At 45.1% G+C, this 22,155-nt stretch overlaps 1 protein-coding gene across 2 annotated transcripts in view; it reads left to right on the top strand.

Moving 5' to 3' along the window:
- The window catches only part of VTCN1 (V-set domain containing T cell activation inhibitor 1), a 63,153-nt gene that overhangs the window by 19,987 nt on the left and 21,011 nt on the right, over window positions 1-22,155 (top strand). For both annotated transcript variants that reach the window (XM_006935023.4, XM_019837693.3), the window contains exon 2: window positions 13,498-13,562. In XM_006935023.4, coding sequence (XP_006935085.1) covers window positions 13,498-13,562 — 65 coding nt within the window. The remainder of the gene's footprint in view (window positions 1-13,497; window positions 13,563-22,155) is intronic.

Below are 22,155 nucleotides of genomic sequence, written 5' to 3'. Positions count from 1 at the left end.
CACCAGGTAATTCACGTACGAAAACCACTAAACTTTAAAACAAAAAAAAAAAAAGTATACACAAGTTAACATTAAAAACACTTCCTTCCAGTTTTCCTGATTGTAAAGTCCACTGAAACTTAACTTTGATCTCTGGTCCCTTTGTGAGTGTTGGTCGGGGCTGGGAGGGACAGGTTGCCATTCCTGCTGGGCTAAGGCCATAAGGCCACGCTTCGTGGGCCTAATGAATGGCCCAGGGCTGCCCAAAAAAGCTTGCTTTGGCCCATCTCTTGAAGTTCTGATAGCTTGGACCCCTGGACAGCGAAGCTTTGTCTGTCACTTGTTTCTCTAACATGTTCAATATTGCCTGAAGCAAATTCTCTGGATGCCCATTAAGACTGATTCTACCCTGCTGTGAAGGTATAAATCTGACTTTTAAGTTTTTGGAGGCATCATCTAATAGTCTGTTGATTGTGCAGGAAGTGTTCACGTTGGGTACCATATTCCCTCCATGGCGTATCTGTGTCTGTGATACCTGCTGGGCACTCGAGCTATACTTCATACCTCGCATTTCCTTTTCTCTTAGGACTTTGAAGATACAATGCCATCATTTTTCTGGCATCCCTTGTTACTTTGGAAAGCAAGCTATCAGTTTGTCATTCCTTTCTAGGTAATTTGTCTTTTACCGCTTTTAAGATCTTTTCAGTCTTTGTTCGTCAGTTGCGCTATGAAGTGTCTTGTAGTTTTCTTTTTACTTACCCTACTTGAGATACACTGGCCTTCCTGAATCTGAAAAATTGGGATCTTTCCTACATACTAAAAAATACTCGGTCTTTTTCTCTTTGGATCGTGCCCCTCTCTCATTCTCCACCTCTGATTAGATACATATTACATTTTCTCATTTTGGTCATGGTGTGTCCTACCCTCTTTTTTATATTTTTAAAACCTCTTGTGTTTCTATGGCTGGAAATTTATATTTTCATTCCCTGAAAATTTCCTTTTGGCTTAGAGGGGTGTGTATATTTTGTAAATCATCTGTGGAGAGAAATGACTAAAAGGACCCAAGGTGAATAAGTGATCAAGCACAGCTATTATCAGTTAATTCCAGGTTTGCTTCCTGACCCTGGCCAACTAGGTCTTCTACTTTTTTGAGCCCTCCCAAAAGCATTGTGCTAGAATTCATGGCACCAGCAAGATTTCATATGCTGTAATTTTTTAAAAGATTATTTTCCTTTAAAGAGGAATATAAATGATCATTTCTCCCATAAAAGGCGCCTCAAAAGTGAAGACTGTGTTAGTTTCCCTTAGTCTTTGATTTATCCATTAATTCAATAACTTTTAAGTACTATGTGCTAGATACTCTGAGGGATGCATTCTCTAAGGCGAAACACTTACTCAACAAACATTTATTAAACTCCTACCATGTTCTAAGACCTGGAAAAACAGCATGAACAAAACACAGAGGCAAGAAACAGCCTGGGATCTTTAGAGGCCCAAATTCATTTAGAATAGATGAAACATGGAGGTAGGGGGCCAGAAAATGGGGCAAGAAATGGGATAAAGTATCCACAAGTTCAAAAAAATTTTTTTAAATATTTATTTATTTTTGAGAAAGAGAGAGAGAGAGAGCTTGAGTGGGGGAGGGCCAGAAAGAGAGAGGGCCAGGAAGATCCAAGCACTGTCAGCACAGAGCCCGACATGGGGCTCAAACTCACGAACCGTGAGATCATGACCCGAACTGAAGTCAGACACTTACCTGACTGAGCCACCCAGGAGCCCCTATACTATCCACACATTTATGTAAACTCTTCTTGAGCTTGTATTTGGTTTCAAGATTTTTTAAACGTTCAGAATTCATATACATTCTTTACTTTTTATGCTCAAATCAATATTTTATATTTAGATGTAAATCTTAAGCTGTTACTAAAATATGGTATCTGAATATGTAGAAGTCTAAACCAGAAGATAAAACAGAAATTTTGTGTTTCATTGTAGCCCTGTAGCCAACCAATCCCCGGGTTAGGCCAAACCCCTGGGCCAGGCACAGGCTGGGATGGGGAGTTGGGGGTGGGTACAGGAGAATACAGCGGAACCTTCTTGCACATAGTACCAAGCTAGCAGGAATGCAGGAACCATGAATCTACAGGAGAGAGCTGAGGCCTGTGCCCTAGAAGTCAGGCTGGGAAATGACCATGCAGCCGACTCAGATATCACAAGGAGGCCCTGGATTCAAGCCCAGCTCCAGGGCAGAAGCAGGGTGCAGATTCCTGGCTGGAAGGCCGGGGAAACTTTCTTGGTATCTGTTACAGACAAGCAAGTCCACAGAGTTGTGTAAGTCAAGGATGACCGTGGATCCTAGGACAGGGTGCGTATCCCCTACCGTCCTCAGTGTGAGCAGTCGAGGCCTGTCATGTACTGGACAGGGCAGCCCCAGGGTCTGTGGCTAAGGAGTGCGGCTCGATCCCTCAAGGGATGGGCCCCGCAGCCTAACTTCCACAAGTCCGTCCATCCTCCCAGGCTTCATACAGCCACACTTTCAGCCACACTTTCAGCACTGTATGTCCACATCTATGCAATGAGAATGTGGGTCCCAGCAGGTGAGGACTTGCCTGCCGTAGAGTCCTGGGTCAGACTTTTGGAAGACCGAACAGCACATCCCTATTGATTCCCAGGATACAGCGGTCTGCTTTTCACTGGGGAGATTTCCTGGTGTTACTGAAATAAAGAGTGAATGACAGAAGCCTTGGGGCATACAAATATGACATTGTATCCCATTTCAGAAGACAGAGGCGTCAGACTGCCTAAGACAGGTATATGTGCTCAGGGAGAGAAAAGTTCTGAGGATGACAGATAGACTTGTTCCCAGACTTATTAATGAATAAACAATGAACTGATCCCAGGGCTAGGCTTTCTGAGAGAAGACAGCCCAAGTTCTTCTCTGAATCTCTTCAGTGACAGTGTAGGTTTCCTGAAGGCAAGAAAGGGGTGAAAAGTCACAACAGTTTTTGTGGCTTTAGGGTGTTGCAAAGTGATCTAGATTCTAGATCATTTGCTCTGTGGGCCACCCATGTGCCATCTGTGGGCCACCCATGGGGCCACCCATGAGGCCCAGATCACAGTGACCGATGGGGACAAAGGGTTGAGGGAAATGTACCTGCCCCAGAGGGAGACTGCCCTTTCCTACCCCATCAAACTTGCTAGTTCCCATGCCGGCCTCCCAGCCCCCATCCTAAACCCCAGTGCCTGACCCTCCTCCTCTCGCTCAGGCCCTGCCCTCTGAGGTTCCCCTTCCTACCTCATCCCCTTAAATCCACTAAGGAAAGAGAAAAGAGAGCACGCTCTGGGCTGGGCCTTCAGGAAAGGCGTCAGAGTCAAGGCAGAGCTCTTTGAGTGGGGCCTGCCTTTCACAGCCAGAGAGGGGTCAGAAGAATGTTACAGACGGAGGACAACAGGGTACAATGCACTCATCCGCTTGGTAAGGATTCACGGCTCCAGAAGGGGAGAAGGGTCACATAGATACAATGGGCATTTTACAATGGTCTTAAATTCTAGACTCGATTTGAACTTTGAACTATAAGCAACGAGAAATCATTTACATTAGGAGACATAGGGGTGCCTGGGTGGCTCAGTCAGTTGAGCATCCAACTCTTGATTTCAGCCTAGGTCATGATCCCAGGGTTATGGGATCAGGTCCCATGTCATTGCTGTGCTGAGTGTGGAGCCTGATTAAGATTCTCTCTCTCTCTCTCTCTCTCTCTCTCTCTGCCCCTCCCAGCTTGTGTTCTCTCTCTAAAATATAAAAATAAAAATAATAAAATAATAATAATAATAATTGGGGGATACTGGGAAGGGATAGGAATAAGAATTAACATTTATAATTTAAAAACAAAAACCAGCATCTATACAAAGCCTAGTTTGTTTCTCTGACCCTTACGGCAATCCTGTAGAGGCAAAGTGTTGATGAGGACACAGGTAGAGGAAGAATTACAGGACTGCTCAACCATACAAGCCCCCTGCTCCCATCAAGTCTTCATTAGGAAAATAATGCCAGGTTCTCCACGGAGTTGGTGAGGGGAGAGATAGAGAGCACCTTCTCTTTGCATCATCCATTCCAGAAATGACCGTCATCCATCCATCCATTCACTGTCACTGAGCAGTGCTCCAGCCCCCATCTGGACTGGGCTGGAGCAGGAGGGGTGAGGAAAGCAAGGTGATGTGGGACAAGGTGGGAAGGAGGCCGTGCATGATAGGAGAGCGGCCTGAAAAACAGGAGCCAATCGTGTGAAGGACGTGCTTATTAGCGGCCAAACCTCACTCCAGGTGCTGTGCGCGCCCCTGGAAATCTCTCCCAAACTTTGGTTTGGAAGACTTATAATTAGGCTGTTTCAGTTCCGACCACACAGACTGCTCAGGGGCTGCCCAGCCCTTCCTACAGAGCAGACACTTCATGGGAGGTCCATAACCGGTGTGAAGTGTGTTTGTTATTAAACACAATGGGATCAGTTATACTGCTGAAGAAATCTTCTGGAAACGTTATTTCCTCTGCAGTGAGAATAAGGAAGAATGGGAGACACGGGTATGATTAGAAAAAAGACTAGCGATCAACCTGATATTGACTTTTGTCCCGCTCTGCTTGTGCCACTGGAGAACGGTGTGCACAAGGCTGATGAAATGCTAATGTGTGCTTCATGGGCAATCAGGGGACAGTTATAAATAGAGCAGGTTTAAGAATAAAATATAGTGGGGCACCTGGGTGGCTCAGTCGTTAAGTGTCTGACTTCGGCTCAGGTCATGATCTTGTGGTTTGTGGGTTCGAGCCACGTGTCAGGCTCTGTGCTGACAGCTCAGAGCCTGTCCCTGCTTCGGATTCTGTGTCTCCCTCTCTCTGCCCCTCCCCTGCTCACGTTCTGTCTTTCTCTTTCTCTCTCAAAAATAAATAATAAACATTAAAAAAAAATTTATGGCTCTGCCACAAAATCAAATATTGTTTACGGAAAGGTATCTATCTGTTAACATTCAGTAATTTTCCACCTGATACTCCCCCTTTCGGGTTTCCTTCCAGCATCTCAAACAAAAGATACCACCTGCGAGAGGTGGGCTTCTTCAGTCTGTGGAACATCAGGCCCGATGGCCTCCACAGGTTATTAACTGCACAAACCATGAACCCAGCAACTGATGGGAACCCTGGGAGTTAGAAAATTTGGATTTATGTAACATACCGTACGATAATGAAGGCCATGCATGATGGAGTATTAGACCCAAGTCTCATCCTGCTCTGATTTAATAATGTAGGGGTGAGCCCGTGGATGAGTTACTTAACACAAGGCCTCAGTTTCCCCATCTGAAAAGAAAGATAACAGTACCGGTGGGGTTGTTGCAGGGATTAAATGAGATAAGTGAGGCCCTGCCCTCAGTACATACCAGCCATCATTGTTAAGTTATGAATAAAGGTTTTAGGAGGCATAGTCAGAATACATAACTGGCAAGGGCAAGGCCAGAGCAAACCCCCTGGGATATCAAATTACAGAACTGTCTATTTGAAAGGGACTTTCAAAACTGTTCCAAGTCCTATCCGGTGCCCCAAAATGCCCTTCCCCACTTCTGCCCCTAAGAACTTACTCAGCCCCTGCTTATAGGCACATGTCCAGTGACAGGAAACTGCAGTCTCAGGCCCGTACCAGAACCCTCATTGGAAAGGTTCTCTGGACACTTGATCTAAATCTAACCTCCTGGAACTTTCACCTATTGGCTTCATTTCTTCCGGAGTGATAGAGAATAGGCCCGTATGGCACCCTTCAAATTTTGAAGTGATCATCACTACATCTGGACGTCTCTAACTTAAACTACCCCAGTTACTTCAACTACCCTTCAAAAGAAATGTCTTCTAACCACATCACCATGCTGGTCCCACTTCTCCTAGATCAACAGTTCTCAACCAGAGCAACGTGTCTCCAGACATTTTAGGTTGTCACAAAAAGGGCAGGGTACTGCTGGCATCTAAAAGAGGCCAGGGTGGGGTGCCTGGGTGGCTCAGTTGGTTAAGCGGCCGACTTTGGCTCAGGTCACGATCTCGCGGTCCGTGAGTTCGAGCCCCGCGTCGGGCTCTGGGCTGATGGCTCAGAGCCTGGAGCCTGCTTCCGGTTCTGTGTCTCCCTCTCTCTCTGCCCCTCCCCCGTTCATGCTCTGTCTCTCTCTGTCTCAAAAATAAATAAAACATTAAAAAAAAATTTTTTTTTAAAAATAAAAGAGACCAGGGATGCTGCTAGAGAACCTACAGCGCACAGGACAGCCCCGGCAGCAAAGAATTATCTGGCCCAAATACTCAATATGGCTGAGCGTGAGAAACCCTGTCCTAAACAAACACATTAATCAGTGTTCTTTTTATTTATTTTTATTTTTTAATGTTCATTTGTTTTAGAGAGAGAGAGATTGAGCACGAGCGGGGGAGGAGCAGAGAGAGGGAGACACAGAATCTGAAGCAGGCTCCAGGCTCCGAGCTGTCAGCACAAAGCCGGATGTGGGGCTCAAACCTACAAACCTTGAGATCATGACCTGAGTTGAAGTCAGACTCTTAACCGACTAAGCCACCCAGGTGCCCCAATCAGTGTTCTTAAAGTGTGGGCCAAAAATGTGCATAGAGGAGTGTCAGCCATTTTACTGTCATTCTTTTTCTATTAAATTCGGCTACGACTCTGGTAGTCCGTGGCTAGTGGTTAGCTCAAGCCCCCTTTTCATGTGTCACTGCTAGCCCAGAAACGGCACTCCTGGGGCCCACGTGCTCACCCAGAAATCACCCATCAGTGGTGGCACTCTCTCCTGCTGAGCCTGGAGGCAGCCTTACAATCTTCTCTAACACCGTATCCTAGGCCACCACCACTATCCATCATTCAAAAGAAGTTGGCACGTAAGATGCAATCTACTTGTTGGTCATATCTTCCTGGTTTTGTGGCATTGGGGCCCGGGTATGATGTAACCCTGGGTCCTGTGCTTTGGAGGACCCCCATAACGCTGCATCACTATTCTTAGCGGAAGCTTGAAGGAACTCAACCTGATACTCAAAAGCACCCAAGTGTCTTACGGGCAATTTTTGAAAATGTCTTTCCCAAACAGAAAGCCAGGCTGCCCACTGCCAGGAAAGCCATGTGGACAGGGCAGGGCTGCCCAGAAGGATGCCCACTCCTCCCTCTCCCCTCACGCAGCTAAAATTCCATGAAACAGCCCCCTTTGCCAATTGCTTCCCAACCCTCCATTTACCAATCTCAAATGGTCATGTTCTCAGTTCCCTGGATCAATGCTGGCCTTGATTTTACCAATACAGATGAAGCAGGGGGATGTAGAGATGGGGAGAAAAATGTTTGAGGAGACAACAATCTAAGCCTCTCAGAAGCCTAAAACCTGTACTAATCGATATCTGGACAATAATTGTACCTTGAAGCCCAATGCTCTCTTCTACATAGTATTTAAAAATAATTCCTTTTCACCTTTCTAGGGGGGAAGAAAGAGAGAAATGTTTTGGACAGACAAATGAATGTCTTCAATTTCAGCGTTCTTTATAATAAACTCAGTCACTTGGTTAGTTTATGAACAAAGTAATATATTTGATTTATTCAAATATTTACTTGATTTACTCAAATATTCTGCTTGCTATATTTAAAAGTGTAATTTATTCAGATTAATCATACAAGTGATAACTTAATCTACGTTTCAGAGCCCTTAATCATTTATCATTTATCATTTATTCAAGTGGAGGTAAGCTGATGATCTGTAAGGAACGTGCTATCTCTCAGTTCAGTCAGTATTTGGGGAAGGAGGCAGAAACTAGAGAGCATAGAAACCATTAATGTTTGGATAAAACAAAGGGCACTTTATGCCTTCCAGAATGAGTGCTCTACGCACCGTGGAATGGATCCAGAAAGCCCTTGTTTTCTGAAATGGAGCTGGAGGAGATACACAAGGGGTGGGGACGAGGGGAGATTTCTGACCTTGTGGCCTCCTGCCACGTGGGACCTTTGTGGCTTGCTGTGGCTTTCAGGTTTGTCTGTGTTTTAAATTTCAAATCAACACCTGTGCTTGGGGCTGCCTTCCCAGATCAGCACACCCCAGTCTGCACCTCCCCACGTCCCCACCTTCCCAGAAGACCCCCCTGGCTTGCAGCACCCTCGGTCAGCACAAATGTGTCTGTGCAGTTTGAATAATGCCCGGAAACAGATTCTGGCCCTACTGAGCTGCCCACTTTGGCTGCCAGAGTTCTCTCCAGAGACCATTATTCCTGTTGGTAGACCAATTACAAGGTCACACAGGTTTTGAGCGGTCAGCCCTCTACCCTGTTTTTCTCCATAAGCACTGCCACGTTTAGTGTGTGATTTTGTACAGTGTGAGGTTTTGCAGGGATGCACGGATCATGTCTTCCCAGAAATGCCTCATTTCTTTCAAGGCAGCAGCAGCAGAGACAAAGACGTGTGAGGGAGTTGAACAGGGCCATTCCTGGGTAGCATGGATGTGTTTGGCAGAATCTAAGCCCCTCCCCTGGAAGGCTCTGAGTCCTGCAGCACCTCAAAGCCCCCTTCTCCAAGTCCAGAGCACTGAGTGGGGTCCTGACCCCGTCCCTGCATACGTGGTCTTTCCATTGCTTTGGGTTGCTGCCTTGGAGAGAGAGTACGTTGCAGCATGAATTAGCTAAATGTATTTCTCAAGAAAACCTTCCTTTGTACTTTCCTTGAAATTGGTTCATGGAAACACACTTCGTGGAAACACTCTTGGATTCTTCCTATTTCTCTCTGATGTAAATACTTCCTATGCCCTAGAATTCCTGCGAGAATTTGTTGGTCTTTGTACTGAAGCCCTGACTATGTGTCTTGTGTTATTACGGCATGCATGTGTGCATGTGCATGCATGTCTGTGTATGTTGTACGTGCGTGTGTGTCTGTGTGTTTTGCCTCAGTTACACTATACGCTCCTTGAGGGCAGGCACCCCATCTCTACATTTCCTCCATATTGCCCGGCAATGCCTTTCACACACTCAACACTCAATAAAGCTTCCTAAATGAGCCGATCCTCCAAAAGCACTGATTTTCATGTGGGTCCTTTTGTAAGGAGGATCTACTTAAATGTGCGCCGTGAATTCCAACGCAGTGGTGAAAAGACAGTTTTGCAATAAAAATTTCCCACAGCGTCGTTATTGGAAATCATTCTGGCAAAGTAAAAGCCAAAAAGCAATGTAAGAACACCTTATGTGAATATTTTACTCAACTTTAAAAAAAATTAGTAAGCAGCAGACAGGAATTATTTAATCTGGCAGCTCCGAGAGTTCCTGCCTCTCTTTCCAAGGCGCTAGAGTTGAGCTATTTCCCAAGGGAACAGCAGCGCGGCACAAACCTCAAGGTGATTCCTGCTTAGGGAGATTGCTGACAGACAACAGGGTTCAGCTTCCACGATTAGGGAAACATGCGGGTCTGCTGGTGATGGAGACGGGCTCAGCCGCTTTGAGTGACACACACGACCTCCACTGTCCCATCCCTGCCAGTGAGTGTGCAGGTGTCTGTTCTGTGTCTTTGCTTTTCCTCAGAGAGGGTAGGGGAAAGCACATGTGATGGCTTGAGGCAGGGGTATCTATGATGCTTCAGTGTGGCTGGAGGGCAGGGACCCAGGGGGAGCGTGGGGAGAGGCAGAGGCAGGAGAGAAGGCAAGATACCCCCTTTCGAAGGCCACATGGCCACATCCAAGGGTGAATTTTTATCACGAGGGAAATGGACAGGCACTCAAAGTTTTCAGCAGAGGACTGTTAAGACTATATCACAGTTCGGTAATCATTCTTACAAAGAGCTCAGTCGCTGAACCGAGGGCCAATCTCCACACCAACTTCCATCAGCACCACCAAGGAAACATATATTCCAACTTAAAAACATGAGTTTGTTATATAACCGCAGCAGAAAAATAAGAATTCATACTTATGGAAGCTTCCCACGTGCCTGGCATTATTCTACATGGTTTTTAAAATCACTCAACTCGTGTTAACACTGTGTTAACTTGTTTAATCTTTAAAAAAAATTTTTTTTAATGTTTATTTTTGAGAGAGAGAGATAGTGTGAGTGGGTGAGGGGCACAGAGAGAGGGAGACAGAATCTGAAGCAGGCTCCAGGCTCTGAGCTGTCGGCACAGAGCCTGACGTGGGGCCTGAACCCGTGAACTGCGAGATCATGACCTGAGCGGAAGTCGGACACTTAACCGACTGAGCCACCCAGGCGCCCCCAGCTCATTTAATCCTAACAGGAAGGAATGGAAGCTGGAAGTCACATGACTATAAGCGGTGATGCTGTGGCTCAAATCAAGCAGGGCTCGGTCCAGAAGCCATGCTTGGGACCTTGTCATCATACTCTCCCCGTGATCACTGAGGCTCCCACCTCAGTCACTCTCATACAGAAACTCTGAAGTCACGCTGATGGGGGCGGTATGAAGAATGGGCAGGAGGGGCCAGACTAGAAACAGGGAAGACTGTTGGGAGAGCCTTGTAAGAATGCTAGTGACACACGGTGGTGACCAGGAGCCCTGAAGACAGAAATGAAGAGACTGGGAGAGAAATGAAAAGGATACTCAACAGGACCTGATAACTCAAAGGAGCTGGTTGAGCCCTCGCACACGCCTGGTACACGGTATTTCTGATGTATCAAAATACTCTAATATTGTTAGCATTACCAGTTGGACTGTTCCCAGGTGTAAGTCAGCTTTTAATAACAAACTTACAGCAAATAGCTTCGGGTAAACGTTTTTATGGTAAAATATATATACACAGCCTTTCATGGATCATGCCACATCCACTATCTAATTTGATCTTAAAACAACCCTCTTAGATCGGTCTTCTCAGTCTGCTGTAACAAGGAACCACTGACCTGTGGCTTAAACAACAGAAAGGTGCTCTCTCACAGCTCGGGAGACTAGCAAACCACTTGTGGGGCAGGCTTGATTCCTTTGGAGGGTGAGGGAGAATCTTCTCCAGGCCTCCCCGCCAGCTTCTGGTGGTTTCTGGGCAATCTTTGATGTTCCGTGGCTTGTAGGTCTCTGCTTTCATCTTAAAGTAGTGTGTTCCCTAAGTGTGTGTGCATGTCTGTGTCTAAATGTCCCCTTGTCATAAGGACACCAGTCATACTGGACTGGGGGCCCACGCTACTCTGGCATGACCTCATCTAACAAATTCCTTTTGCCATGACCTTATTTCCAACTAAAGTCACATTCTGAAGTACTCAGGGTTTGGACTTCAAAATATAAATCTGGAGGGGTGGACGCACTTCACCCTGTAACACCCTTCCAGCTGGCAAAGCAGGGATGGCTCCTGTGCCCATTTTATGGAAAAAGAAACCGAGTCTCAGAGAGATGAAGTAATTTCCCCAAGGTAAGTGAAACCCTGAGCCACAAATGCGAGGTGGCTCCCTGGCTCGGTAGTCAGAGAGAGCCAGGCAGTGCCGCCTGCTGGGTGCGTGTGGCTGTTCTCACACCCTTCGAGCGGTCAGAACCGAGGGTGTAGAGAGAGCAAAGTGGTCAAATGTGGTCTCCTCTTAGAATCAATGGCAGATACCTCGTTGTTAAAAGCATCATTTTGCTTTATTCAGTTGCTGCCCCCACAGCCGCACCTCGTGAGGGCTTGACCTCCGGGGAAACTGTTCACTCACATTGTTTCTTGTACGTCTGTTGTTTCTTGCGGTGGGTCCGGCCCTGAGCAAGGGGGGAGCTGGGCACAATGCGCGTATTCAGGGCGGAGAGCAGAATGCCCTGCGCCTCCCTTTTCTCTCTGTGGCACCATTCTTTGCCTCCCTGTGCCTTTCTTTTGTCCTGTTGTTGAGCAACATTGGTGTGGGCGTGGGGAGCGTGCGGCTTGCCAGCAGTGAGACCGCGTGCCCGAGGACGCCTGCCTGATGACTTATGCACAAGGGCAGGCAGCGATGGGCGAGCTTCCCAGGAACCGCTTTGCCAACACGCCGGCTCCGACCTGGGCCTTCTTCTCTGCCCGCGTCACTCTCGACAGCGAGAGCTGGTAGCCCTCCAGGGGCATGGGTCCACCCGGAGAGCGGATGGCCGTGCCCCATGTGTGAACCCCCCTCCTCTTGGGAGGCAGCGTAGGAAGTAGATGAGTGCAGCTTCCAGAGATAGATTCTAATCCCAGCTCTGCCACTTACCGACAAGGTGAATTTCAGGAAGATGCTGAATCTCCCTGTGTCATTTCCTCATCTATAAAATGGGGATAATACATTTGTTTACCTCATAAGGTTATTGAAAAGATAAATGATATAATCCATGGATGGTGCCTAGAACAACATGTCTGCCAAGTTATTCTAGCGCTGGGCACTTGTAAACAGTACTGCCTTAGTTTTCCCCCAAGTGTCATTTGTTAATTTGTTCATTGAAAACTGGCAGGATACATTGTTTTTAATGTTTATTTATTTTTGAGAGAGAGAGAGAGAGAGAGAGAGAGAGAGAGAGAGAGAGAGCGCGATCACGAGTGGGGGAAGAGCAGAGAAAGGGAGACACAGAATCCGAAGCAGGCTCCAGGCTCTGAGCTGTCAGCACAGAGCCCGACATGGGGCCCGAACCCACGAACCGTGAGATCATAACCTGAGCCGAAGTGGGATGCTGAGCCCCCCAGGCGCCCCTGCAGGATACATTTCAAGAAGTTAACAATGGTTGTGTCTGGATGACAGAATTGCAGGTCATTTTATTGTTCTATTTAAAAAAAAATACATTTGTATTTTCTAAAGTTTCTGTAATAAATATGTAGTACATTTTTTAATAAGAGGAAACAAACTCCCATTGAGGATCTTCAGGGTGCAGTGGACTAAGGATGGGTGAGTACAAGGGAAGATATAACCATTGTCTTTCATGGAGTTTAAAGTCTATGGAGGGTGGGGCGCCTGGGTGGCTCAGTCTGAAAACCGTCCAACTTTGCCTCGGGTCATGATCTCATGGTTCACAGGTTCGAGCTCCACGTTAGGCTCTGTGCTGACAGCTCAGAGCCTGGAGCCTGCTTTGGATTCTGTGTCTCCCTCTCTCTCTCTCTGCCCCTCCTCTGCTTGCATTCAGTCTCTGTCTCTAAAAAATGAATAAACGTTAAAAAAATTGTTAAAAGTCTATGGAAGGAGACAAGGCAGATAGATCAATGCTGGGCATTAATGCTCAGTGTGGGCTGAGTATGGAACCAGTCCCCCTGCAGGTTGCACCCAACACCACAGAGATGCCCTCAGTTTTGTCCCAACGATCTTTGTATGTGGTCTTCCCTGATCTGGAAATAGGACAGTAAGATGATACACAAAGTCACTGCTTTCATGACCCCCAGCACCCCCAGGGACACGGGGATGGAATTGTTGAGACCCCTTCCAAAGGTGCCTGTTCCTAGGAAGGGGCTTACGGTGAAGAAGAAAGTTGAGATGCTTTCTGTGACACCTCTGACAAATGACACACATGAACCCGGGTCACAAAGCAGCATGTCAAGTGAACTGAAGAGTAATTTCCTGTTTCTCTATCTCTCCATAGCATTATTAGCATCATCATTGTTTTGGCTGGAGCCATTGCACTTATCATCGGTTTTGGTATCTCAGGTATGTGATTTCTTGCGTTATCGTGATCCATTCACCCCTTACCACTTAGGTGCCCGATTACTCAGCGCGGTCGAACGGAAAGAGCGCAGGGCTTGGACCCAGAAAACCTCAGAGCAGAGCACACTGCTTCTTCTACTTATGGACTCCGCTCTCTCCGAATTAGTCATTTAACTCCCCGGCCTCAGTTGCCTCATTCGTAGGATGGGGGAATTAATGCCCAGGTCCCCAGGTAGTTGCGAGAGCCAAACGGGATGTGTACCAGGGTATTCTACCTACCAATCAGCGCTGAAGGTATCTGGCGTCACAGGTAAAGGGCTACGGCGAGCCATTCTAGCAATGGTTGGCCCGGGTGGGTGGTTCCTTTGCAGTGAAACGTTGCTGAAGTGTTAAAGAAAATCAGGTCCTTGTGCACGGGGGTCCTAGGTAGCTGGAAGACAGGTTGTGACTGCTGTTTGTGCAGGAAACTGACGCCACCGTGCGTGGATGGTGAGATTCCAAAGGCAGCTGATGTCAGTTGCAGGAATAGCCTTCCCTCCCCTCTTCTGTGTGGACCGTGACTTGGAAGCATCTATTATGGATGCCACTTAATTAAAACATTGAGTGAGTTAGGCCACAGCTGTCTTCTCCGAGGCAAACTGTTTGCTCCATTTCCCTTAAGCTGCCTGACTCAGGCCAACATTTCTATTTTAACTTAGTCTGGGGCCAAAGCTGTCGCTTTATAACTTCAGTTTCTATAGTCCCAGCTGCCTGTTGTCTCTGTCACTCTCCTCTGGTGGGGGTGTGCTGCCACCAAACAGTGGTTGTGGCTCAAGTGAAGAAAATGGTAGCTGGTACATGTGTTTGCCTAGAAAAGGCATTAGCACCTTTCCCCACTTCCTTGATCGAAAATAGGTATTTTGGGGGGCGCCTGGGTGGTTCAGTCAGTTAAGCGTCCAACTCTGGCTCAGGTCGTGATCTCGGGCTCTGTGGGTTCGAGCTCCGCATTGAGCTCTGTGCTGACAGCTCGGAGCTTGGAGCCTGCTTCGGATTCTCTGTCTCCCTCTCTCTCTGCCCCTCCCCTGCTCACACACTCTCTCTGTCTCTCTGTCTCTCTCTCAAAATTAACAAGCATTACAAAAATATTTTAAGAGAAAAAATAGGTATTTTAGGGTGCCTGGTTGGCTCAGTCAGTAGAGCAGGATACTCTTGATGTTGGGGTTGTAAGTCTGAGCCCCATGCTGGGTATAGAGATTACTTAAAAAAACTAAAAACTTAAAAAAAAAAAAAAGGTATTTTGTCTTTCATCCATTTTGATTGGATTGTCTGCCTTTTTCTTTTTGATTTGTAGGAATCCTTTATATATTTTGGATGCAATTTGGTTATATGCATTGCAAAATCTCTTCTACGCTATGGCTTGCTTTTTCCCTCTCTTAATGATGTCTTTCAATGCGAGCAAAAGCTCTTAATTTTAACCTAGTCCATTTTATCCATCTTTTCCTTTATACTGGAGCTTTTTGTAGCCTGTTTGGTTAAAAAAATATTTGCCTATCCCAAGGTCATGAAGATTTTTTCCCTAAGTTATCTTCTAGAAGCTTTCTTATTTTACCTTTCTCATTTATATCTATTAACCATTCAGAATTAATTTTGTGTGTGGTGCAAGAGAGTGGTCAAGATTCATATGTTCCGTGTGGCTCTCCAGGTGATCTCGCACCATTTGTCAAAAATACTGTCCTTCCCCCACATCTCACCAAGTGCTATTTTTATCATAAATCGAGTATCTAAATGTGTATGGATCTGTTTCTGAGTGTACTAGCCTGTTTTATTCTAATATTCTTTTATAATTCATTTTCTTTTTATGTTCTCTCTCTACCTAGTCCTGATCTTGGGCATTTTATCTGTCCATCAGTCTGTGTGTATCTCTCTCTCCTTCTCTCATCTTAAAGCAGGTTTACAGGGCATTATTAGCTCGACAGTAGTTTTGAAAGAGCCACATTTAGGTTTGTCTCTGATTGTTTTCCTATTTAATTAGTTTTGGCTTTTATCTTTATTAATGTCCCTCTTTCTGCTTTGTTTTGCTGTCTTTTCATTCTTTTTTCTAGTATCTTAAAATAAACACTTCTCAAAAGAGTATGTCCAGGAAAGCCAACATGGCCACCTGTGACTCAGTCGGTTAAGCATCTGACTTTTGATGTCGGCTCAGGTCATGATCTCACGGTTTGTGAGATCCAGGCCTGTGTCAGGCTTCCCACTGACGATGCCAAGTCTGCTTGGGATTCCCTCTCTCTTTCTCTCTGCCCCTGCCCCACTCACTCTCTCTCAAAATAAATAAATTAACATTTTTTTAAAAAGAAAGCCAATTAATAGCTTTTAGGAGATACTATCATTCAGCTTTCCAAAATGTTTACCAATTTACTCTTCACCAGAAGTGTATGAGAGATCCAGTGTTTCATGTCCTCACCACCCCTAGATACTGTAGAATCCTTTTGTGGTTTTAATTTCTATTTCCTGGTGACTGAGGAGACTGAGTGCATGTTCATATGAGAATCATAATGTTGAGTGACAGAAGCAGACACAAAACAGTACGTTCTATATAATTCCACATATATATAGTTCATAAACAGGCAAATGAATCTCTATTAGAAAGGAGAATAGTGGTTACTACCCTGGGAAGAGTTGAGGGGGTAGCCTTTAGGAGGCAGCATGAGGGGATTTCTGTGGGATAGTCAAGTTCTAGTTCTTGGTATGGGTAGTGGTTACGTGGAAATGAAAATGTGATAATTCTGCAGACTGCACAGTTACGATGTGTATATTTTTATGTATATGTGTTGTACTTTAACACACTCATACAGGGGCGCCTAGATGGCTCAGTCAGTTAAGCATCCGACTTTGGCTCAGGTCATGATCTTGTGGTTCATGGGCTCAAGCCCTGCATCAGGCTCTGTGCTGACAGCTCAGAGCCTGGAGCCTGCTTCGGATTCTGTGTCTCCCCCTCTCTCTGTGTTTCCCCCACTTGCACTCTGTCTCTGTCTCTCTGTCTCTCAAAAATAACCATTAACAAAATTTAAATATATTCATATATACACACACATTACAAATATGTATTATAAAATATGTGTATATATACATTGGGAAATAAAATATTGACTGATAAAGTGAATATTTTGAAATAACTTTTAAAGATATCAGTATATACATTTTGGTAACTTCTTCACTAATGCTTAGTTAGCTCTTCCTTAGTTATAATTTACCCATTCTGGATCTTATACACCTCCTTGAATTAAAACCCTAGGCGCCTGGGTGGCTCAGTCAGTTGAGTGTCTAACTCTTGATTTTGGCTCAGGTCATGTTCCCATGGTCATGGGCTTCAGCCCTTCATCAAGCTCCACGCTGTGCAAGGAGCCTGCTTGAGATTCTCTCTCCCTCCCCCCGCCTCTCTCTGTCCCTCTTCCCTGCTCGCACACTCTCTCTCTCTAAAAATAAAATAAAATAAAAAATACACTGCCTTAAAAACAACAACAACAACAACAACAACAACAACAACAACAACTCTAGTGTTTGTCCTGCACTCTAAATCTTGGTGACAAAACTTTTTTGGGCTTAGGGCTAAACGGCTTGGCATGACACCCCTTATGGAATTATCTTTTACTTGACCACCCTAGCAAGAATTTTCACATTGCCACAGCTTCCCTGTGACAGTCAACATTTTGCCACTCACACTTTTCTTATTGTATGACTACAGCGACCTCAGTACTTAGCTCTGTCCCCTGCAGAGGATGCTCAGAGGGTACTCCCTAAGTGCTTTTTTGAACGGACAAGTGGATGGGTGCTTGGAGAAGCAAATACATGGATAAAAGCTAGTCTACCCAGCCCAGCAATATTCCACCAGTAATATTAAAACCCTACTGCCAATAAAGAGGTTTTCTGCCTCCGTCCTATTTCATGGGGTTAAAGCTGGTCATTTTGAATACAATAGGCTGTTTATGAATTTAACACTCTTTAGTTGGATTTTTCTCAGTTGCCTTTATTACAACGCCCATAACCCTTACCCGAGAGCATCATATTATCACACTTTAGATAAATTCAATAAAATGTTAGCTGGCTTGGGGCGCCTGGCTCAGTCAGTTAGTGCCCGATTCTTGATTTTGGCTCAGGTCATGATCTCACGGTTCGCAAGTTTGGGCCTCACGTTGGGCTCCACGCTGACAGTGTGGAGCCTGCTTAGGATTCTCTCTCTTCCTCTCTCTCTTCCCCTCTCCCACCCACTCTGTCTCTCAAAATAAATAAATCCACTTTAAAAAAAATGCTAGCTGGCTTCATACACAAGGCAGTGAAATTAAGGAAATGGCATTACGTAGGTGATGGTGATGATGATGGTAATATCTTTTGAATCTTTCCTATGTGCACCTCACTGCAATAAATAACTTTGCATACATTATCCAACTTACTATTCACAACAAAGAGGAGACAAGTATTATTCCTACCTCCCAATAACTACTCACCCAAGGTTGCACACAGCTAGCAAATGGCACAGTTGTGTTTCAGGCTCTGGTAATTTGCTTCTGGAACCCACACTCTTCCCTACCTCCCTGGTACAGATAACGACTTCCGTACGGAGTTGTGGCAGGGAAGGGTGTTTTCTGGTGTGCCTTGCAGGCATCATTCCTGAGACCGCAGCTCAGACATAGAGACATTCCTAAATACAGAAAACAATTCCACCTCTTCAACACTCTCCTGAGGTCACATATGCCAGCTCCTCATCACTACCCCACTCCTGAAGAGTACTAAGTATGGACCCCAGAACACATAAAATGCACGTGAGGTGAATTATTTGGAAGAGAGGTTGAGAGGCTCCCATTAATCCCTGGTTATAGGACAGCCTTTGTGGATGGCCCTTCGAGACGGGGGCGGGGGGTGGGGGCGGACGCCGTGGAAAGGTCCCTGACCCTCTGCAGCCCAGTCCTCACACTGTCACTCACTCACTGGATGACTTGGCACAGCTCTGTGTAAGGGAAGAGTTGAGGGATCAGACAGAGACGTTCTCATCTCAGGTCTGACACTTATAACTTAACTTTCCAGAAATGGTTTCCTCGCTGGTAAAAGAGCCGTTGTAGGAATTCAATGAGAAAAGTGTTTGCAAAGTACCTGGCACATGAGTGTAATAAATGGCTGTCACTGTTATTTAGATTGATAGCGTCGGTGCTATTGATAAAAAATTGTTGTTATTAATGCATTTATATGGCACTTCTTAAAACTTCCGCAATTTCCTGGCCATGCCAGGGCTGGACACCTCCTCTGAAGTTAGGCCAGGGCAGGAAGCCACAGGACACGGTCTCATAATAAATACTCCATCTTTGGACACTGGATAAGCCAACCAGGCATGTGCTCATGGCACCGAAACAGGAGACTGAACAAATTGTCTGCAAAGTATTTGAGAGGCATACAGATCTATATCTCTAGAGCTAGGTCTAGATAACCTATCTAGATATCTAGATATAGATATAGAAATAGAGATATTTTTTAATTGTAGTCATCTGAGAAACAGTTGTTGGCCTTTCTTACTTTCGTTTCATGGTTTTCAATCATTTTTAATTTTACGTAAGGTAAAGATACCGTCTTACTGGATGGGCTCTCTGTGCGTCTCAAGCTGGTCATGGATATAAGCCAAATGTGGTAGAAAGAGCACAGGGTTAGTTCCAGACAAGATTGTGTTTGATCCTGGCTCCACTACATGCTAGACAGAGCTTCGGCCAGCCATTTAATCCCATGGAGCCTCTTTATCCTCAGTCATAAGAAGGGCATAATGGGAATTCTTATCTTTCCTGGTTCTTACCAGGCTTAAAAGGAGTCACTATAACTGAAGCACTTAGTAAAGTCTTCCTGTCCTCCTGGTGCTCTGATCTGCAATCTTTCCAAATGATTCTAGTTAATAATGGTTATTGAAAGCATTAAGATTTAACATGTGGCAAGTCAGGTGCTATGTTAAGCTCTTTGCCTGCGCTGTATCCTTTAGAACTTTCAGGGACTGTCTGAGGGAGCTACTATCATTAACATCTTAATTTTAGGGGCACCTGGGTGGCTCAGTTGTTTAAGCGTCCAACCTCGACTCGGGTCATGATCTCGCGGTTCATGAGGTCAAGCCCCACGTCAGGCTCTGTGCTGACAGCTCAGAGCCTGGAGCCTCCTTTGGATTCTGTGTCTCCCACTCTTTGCCCCTCCTCTGTTCATGTTCTGTCCCTGTCTCTCAAAAATAAGTAAACGTTAGAAAATTTTTTAAAGAGGAAAAAAAAATGAAATAAAGAAGTTAGAAAACTTGCCCAAGATCACATATCCAGTAAGCGGCAGAGATGAGACTTGAACCCAGACAGCCTGATACCCGTTCTCAAACACCATATTCTACAGTGGCTTCCCACATTGTCCCTTCATCTAGCATGGCCCAGCATCCCTCCTCATTTCTTCTCACAGAAGCAGCCGTTACCCCCAATCCTGCTCTCCTCTCTGGCAAGAGGGGCACTCACATTGGTGCCAGCTTAAGCCTACGTGTTACCACCTTTAAGCCTTGTGCTAGGGTGTCCGTCCAGGTGGCTGGGTGTTTCCAGCCAATGCCGAACAACCATTCCTGAAAGCTCCCAGTATGCTGTCTATGCTACTGGAATGTACAGAACTCGTCTCACTGAGTCATTTCCAAAGAGAGTTCATTTTCCAGGTTTTATCCAGTGGCACTGGACATCCCAGATTATCATTTCTGTAAAGAAGTCTTGCCTTGGGTCACCTGTAACCTCACTTTCCAAGAGATTTCTGCTCCTACAGGGCAGGGCAATTGAATAGCGCTCACCCAGTGTGAAAACAGAACCGCTCAGACTTGGGCCTGCTTCTCTTTTACAGCTACTCTTCTCCGATGCAAACCAGAGCTGTCAGAGCAATTAGCCCTCAAGGGCTAGAGAAGGCATTTTCAGTAAGTGGCAGGGCTTTCCAACTTTAAAGTTGAAATCTCAGAGGCCAGTGAAATTCCTAAAATCTGTGCCTGTTTCAATTAACAGAAATCGCTATCAATAGATAACCACCTCAAACCCATCTCCTGGAGTCCTCTTACCCTCCGGCTCACCAAATCACACAAGAGCCACTGGTGGTTAAGAGGCCTGGAGAATACTACCAGGCCAGATTGTGTTTCCTAAAACAATTGGCTCTTTGAGCCAATATTTGCTTGCAAGTTTGAATACAGATTTCTTTCTTTCTTTCCTTTCTTGCTTTCTTTCTCTCTTTCTTTCTTTTTCTTTCTTTTATTTTCTTCTCTTTTTTTTGAAAAGCAATATTTGTATGCTATTGCTTGCAAATGAAATTCCCTTTCATCACTTTTAATCATCATTTATTCAGCTAACAAGCGTTTATTGATTGCTTTCTGGGTGCAAAGCCATGGCGAGGTCCTCATGGTTTTTTAAGTTCTCCCTAGTTTTTATTCCTCCTCTTGATTTGATAAGGGAGGGGAGCATTTAATCGACATTATGCTCATTCCATCTGCCACATCTTTAATGCAACCTTAAATGGGCTAGAGCCTGCAGTGGGTCCCTGGGGCACTCCACACTTGCCTACTTTCAATCATTAAGTTCTCTAAGAGATAGTTCAGCAAATTCTCTACCTTTGGGCTCAAGGCCAACACATTAAAATTAATTCGGTAGCACAATTACCAAACTCAGATATGTCATTACCATTTCATTCTCTCTATAAACTGTGTTAATCATGTATTTTTTCTGAAAAGTAATTTTTCAATTCAACTTTAATGGCACTTCATAAACTACAATCAAATTTATCCCTGCTCTAACATAGTTACATTTGCTCCATGATTATACTGAGAATCTCTGTATTTTCATTGCTTTCTTTTTCACTGGCTCACGTTTCCCCAAAATTTAGATGCGGTAATCCTGCCGAATATTCCTTATTCCTACGACCATTTTTGGATAGTAGCATTATCTCATATAGTGCCTTGATTTCTACTTATTTCCATTCACTCATTCATGTATTCATTCAATGAACAAACACTCTTTTTCTTTGTAGAAATGTAGCATTAGGCACTTGTCTTACTTTGTTCAGGCTGCCATAACAAAATATCATAGACTGGGTGGCTTAAAAAACAGAAATTTATTTTCTCACAGTTCTGGAGGCTGGAAAGTCCTCCCCAGGTTTTAGGTGGCCCCGTCTCTAAGGCTACAATGGTAGTGGCCCTCTGGCCTGTTGAAACACGGACAATGGCCCTCATCCTTTGAAAGGAAGGAGGCACACCCGATGATCTCTGCGCATCACCTTTAGATTGTTTTTCCCTTTTCTGGAAGAATAGCACATATTTACAGCTCTATGGTGTTGGCCTGCAGGATCTAAGAAATCTGACAGCCTTCCTTCATTTGTCTCATTTTTTCTATCCCCTTTAGTTTTTCTGTCCCCTGCTGGTGCTGTTGCTGCTGGTATAGTCCCCATTTCTATTCCTGGCTTCTGCCGAGGTGGCTCATTAAACCTTTCTTATTTTTTTGCAATATGGATAGGCTGAGAAATTTCCAGATCTTCAAGTTATGGTTCTTTTTTAACTTAACAATTCCTTCTTCAATTCATCTCTTTCCTTTCTTAA

Source organism: Felis catus, chromosome C1 (assembly GCF_018350175.1).
Source record: "Felis catus isolate Fca126 chromosome C1, F.catus_Fca126_mat1.0, whole genome shotgun sequence".
Lineage (NCBI taxonomy): Eukaryota > Metazoa > Chordata > Mammalia > Carnivora > Felidae > Felis > Felis catus.
The sequence above is the reverse complement of the archived record's forward strand: the minus strand, read 5'-3'. Positions and strand labels throughout refer to the sequence as shown.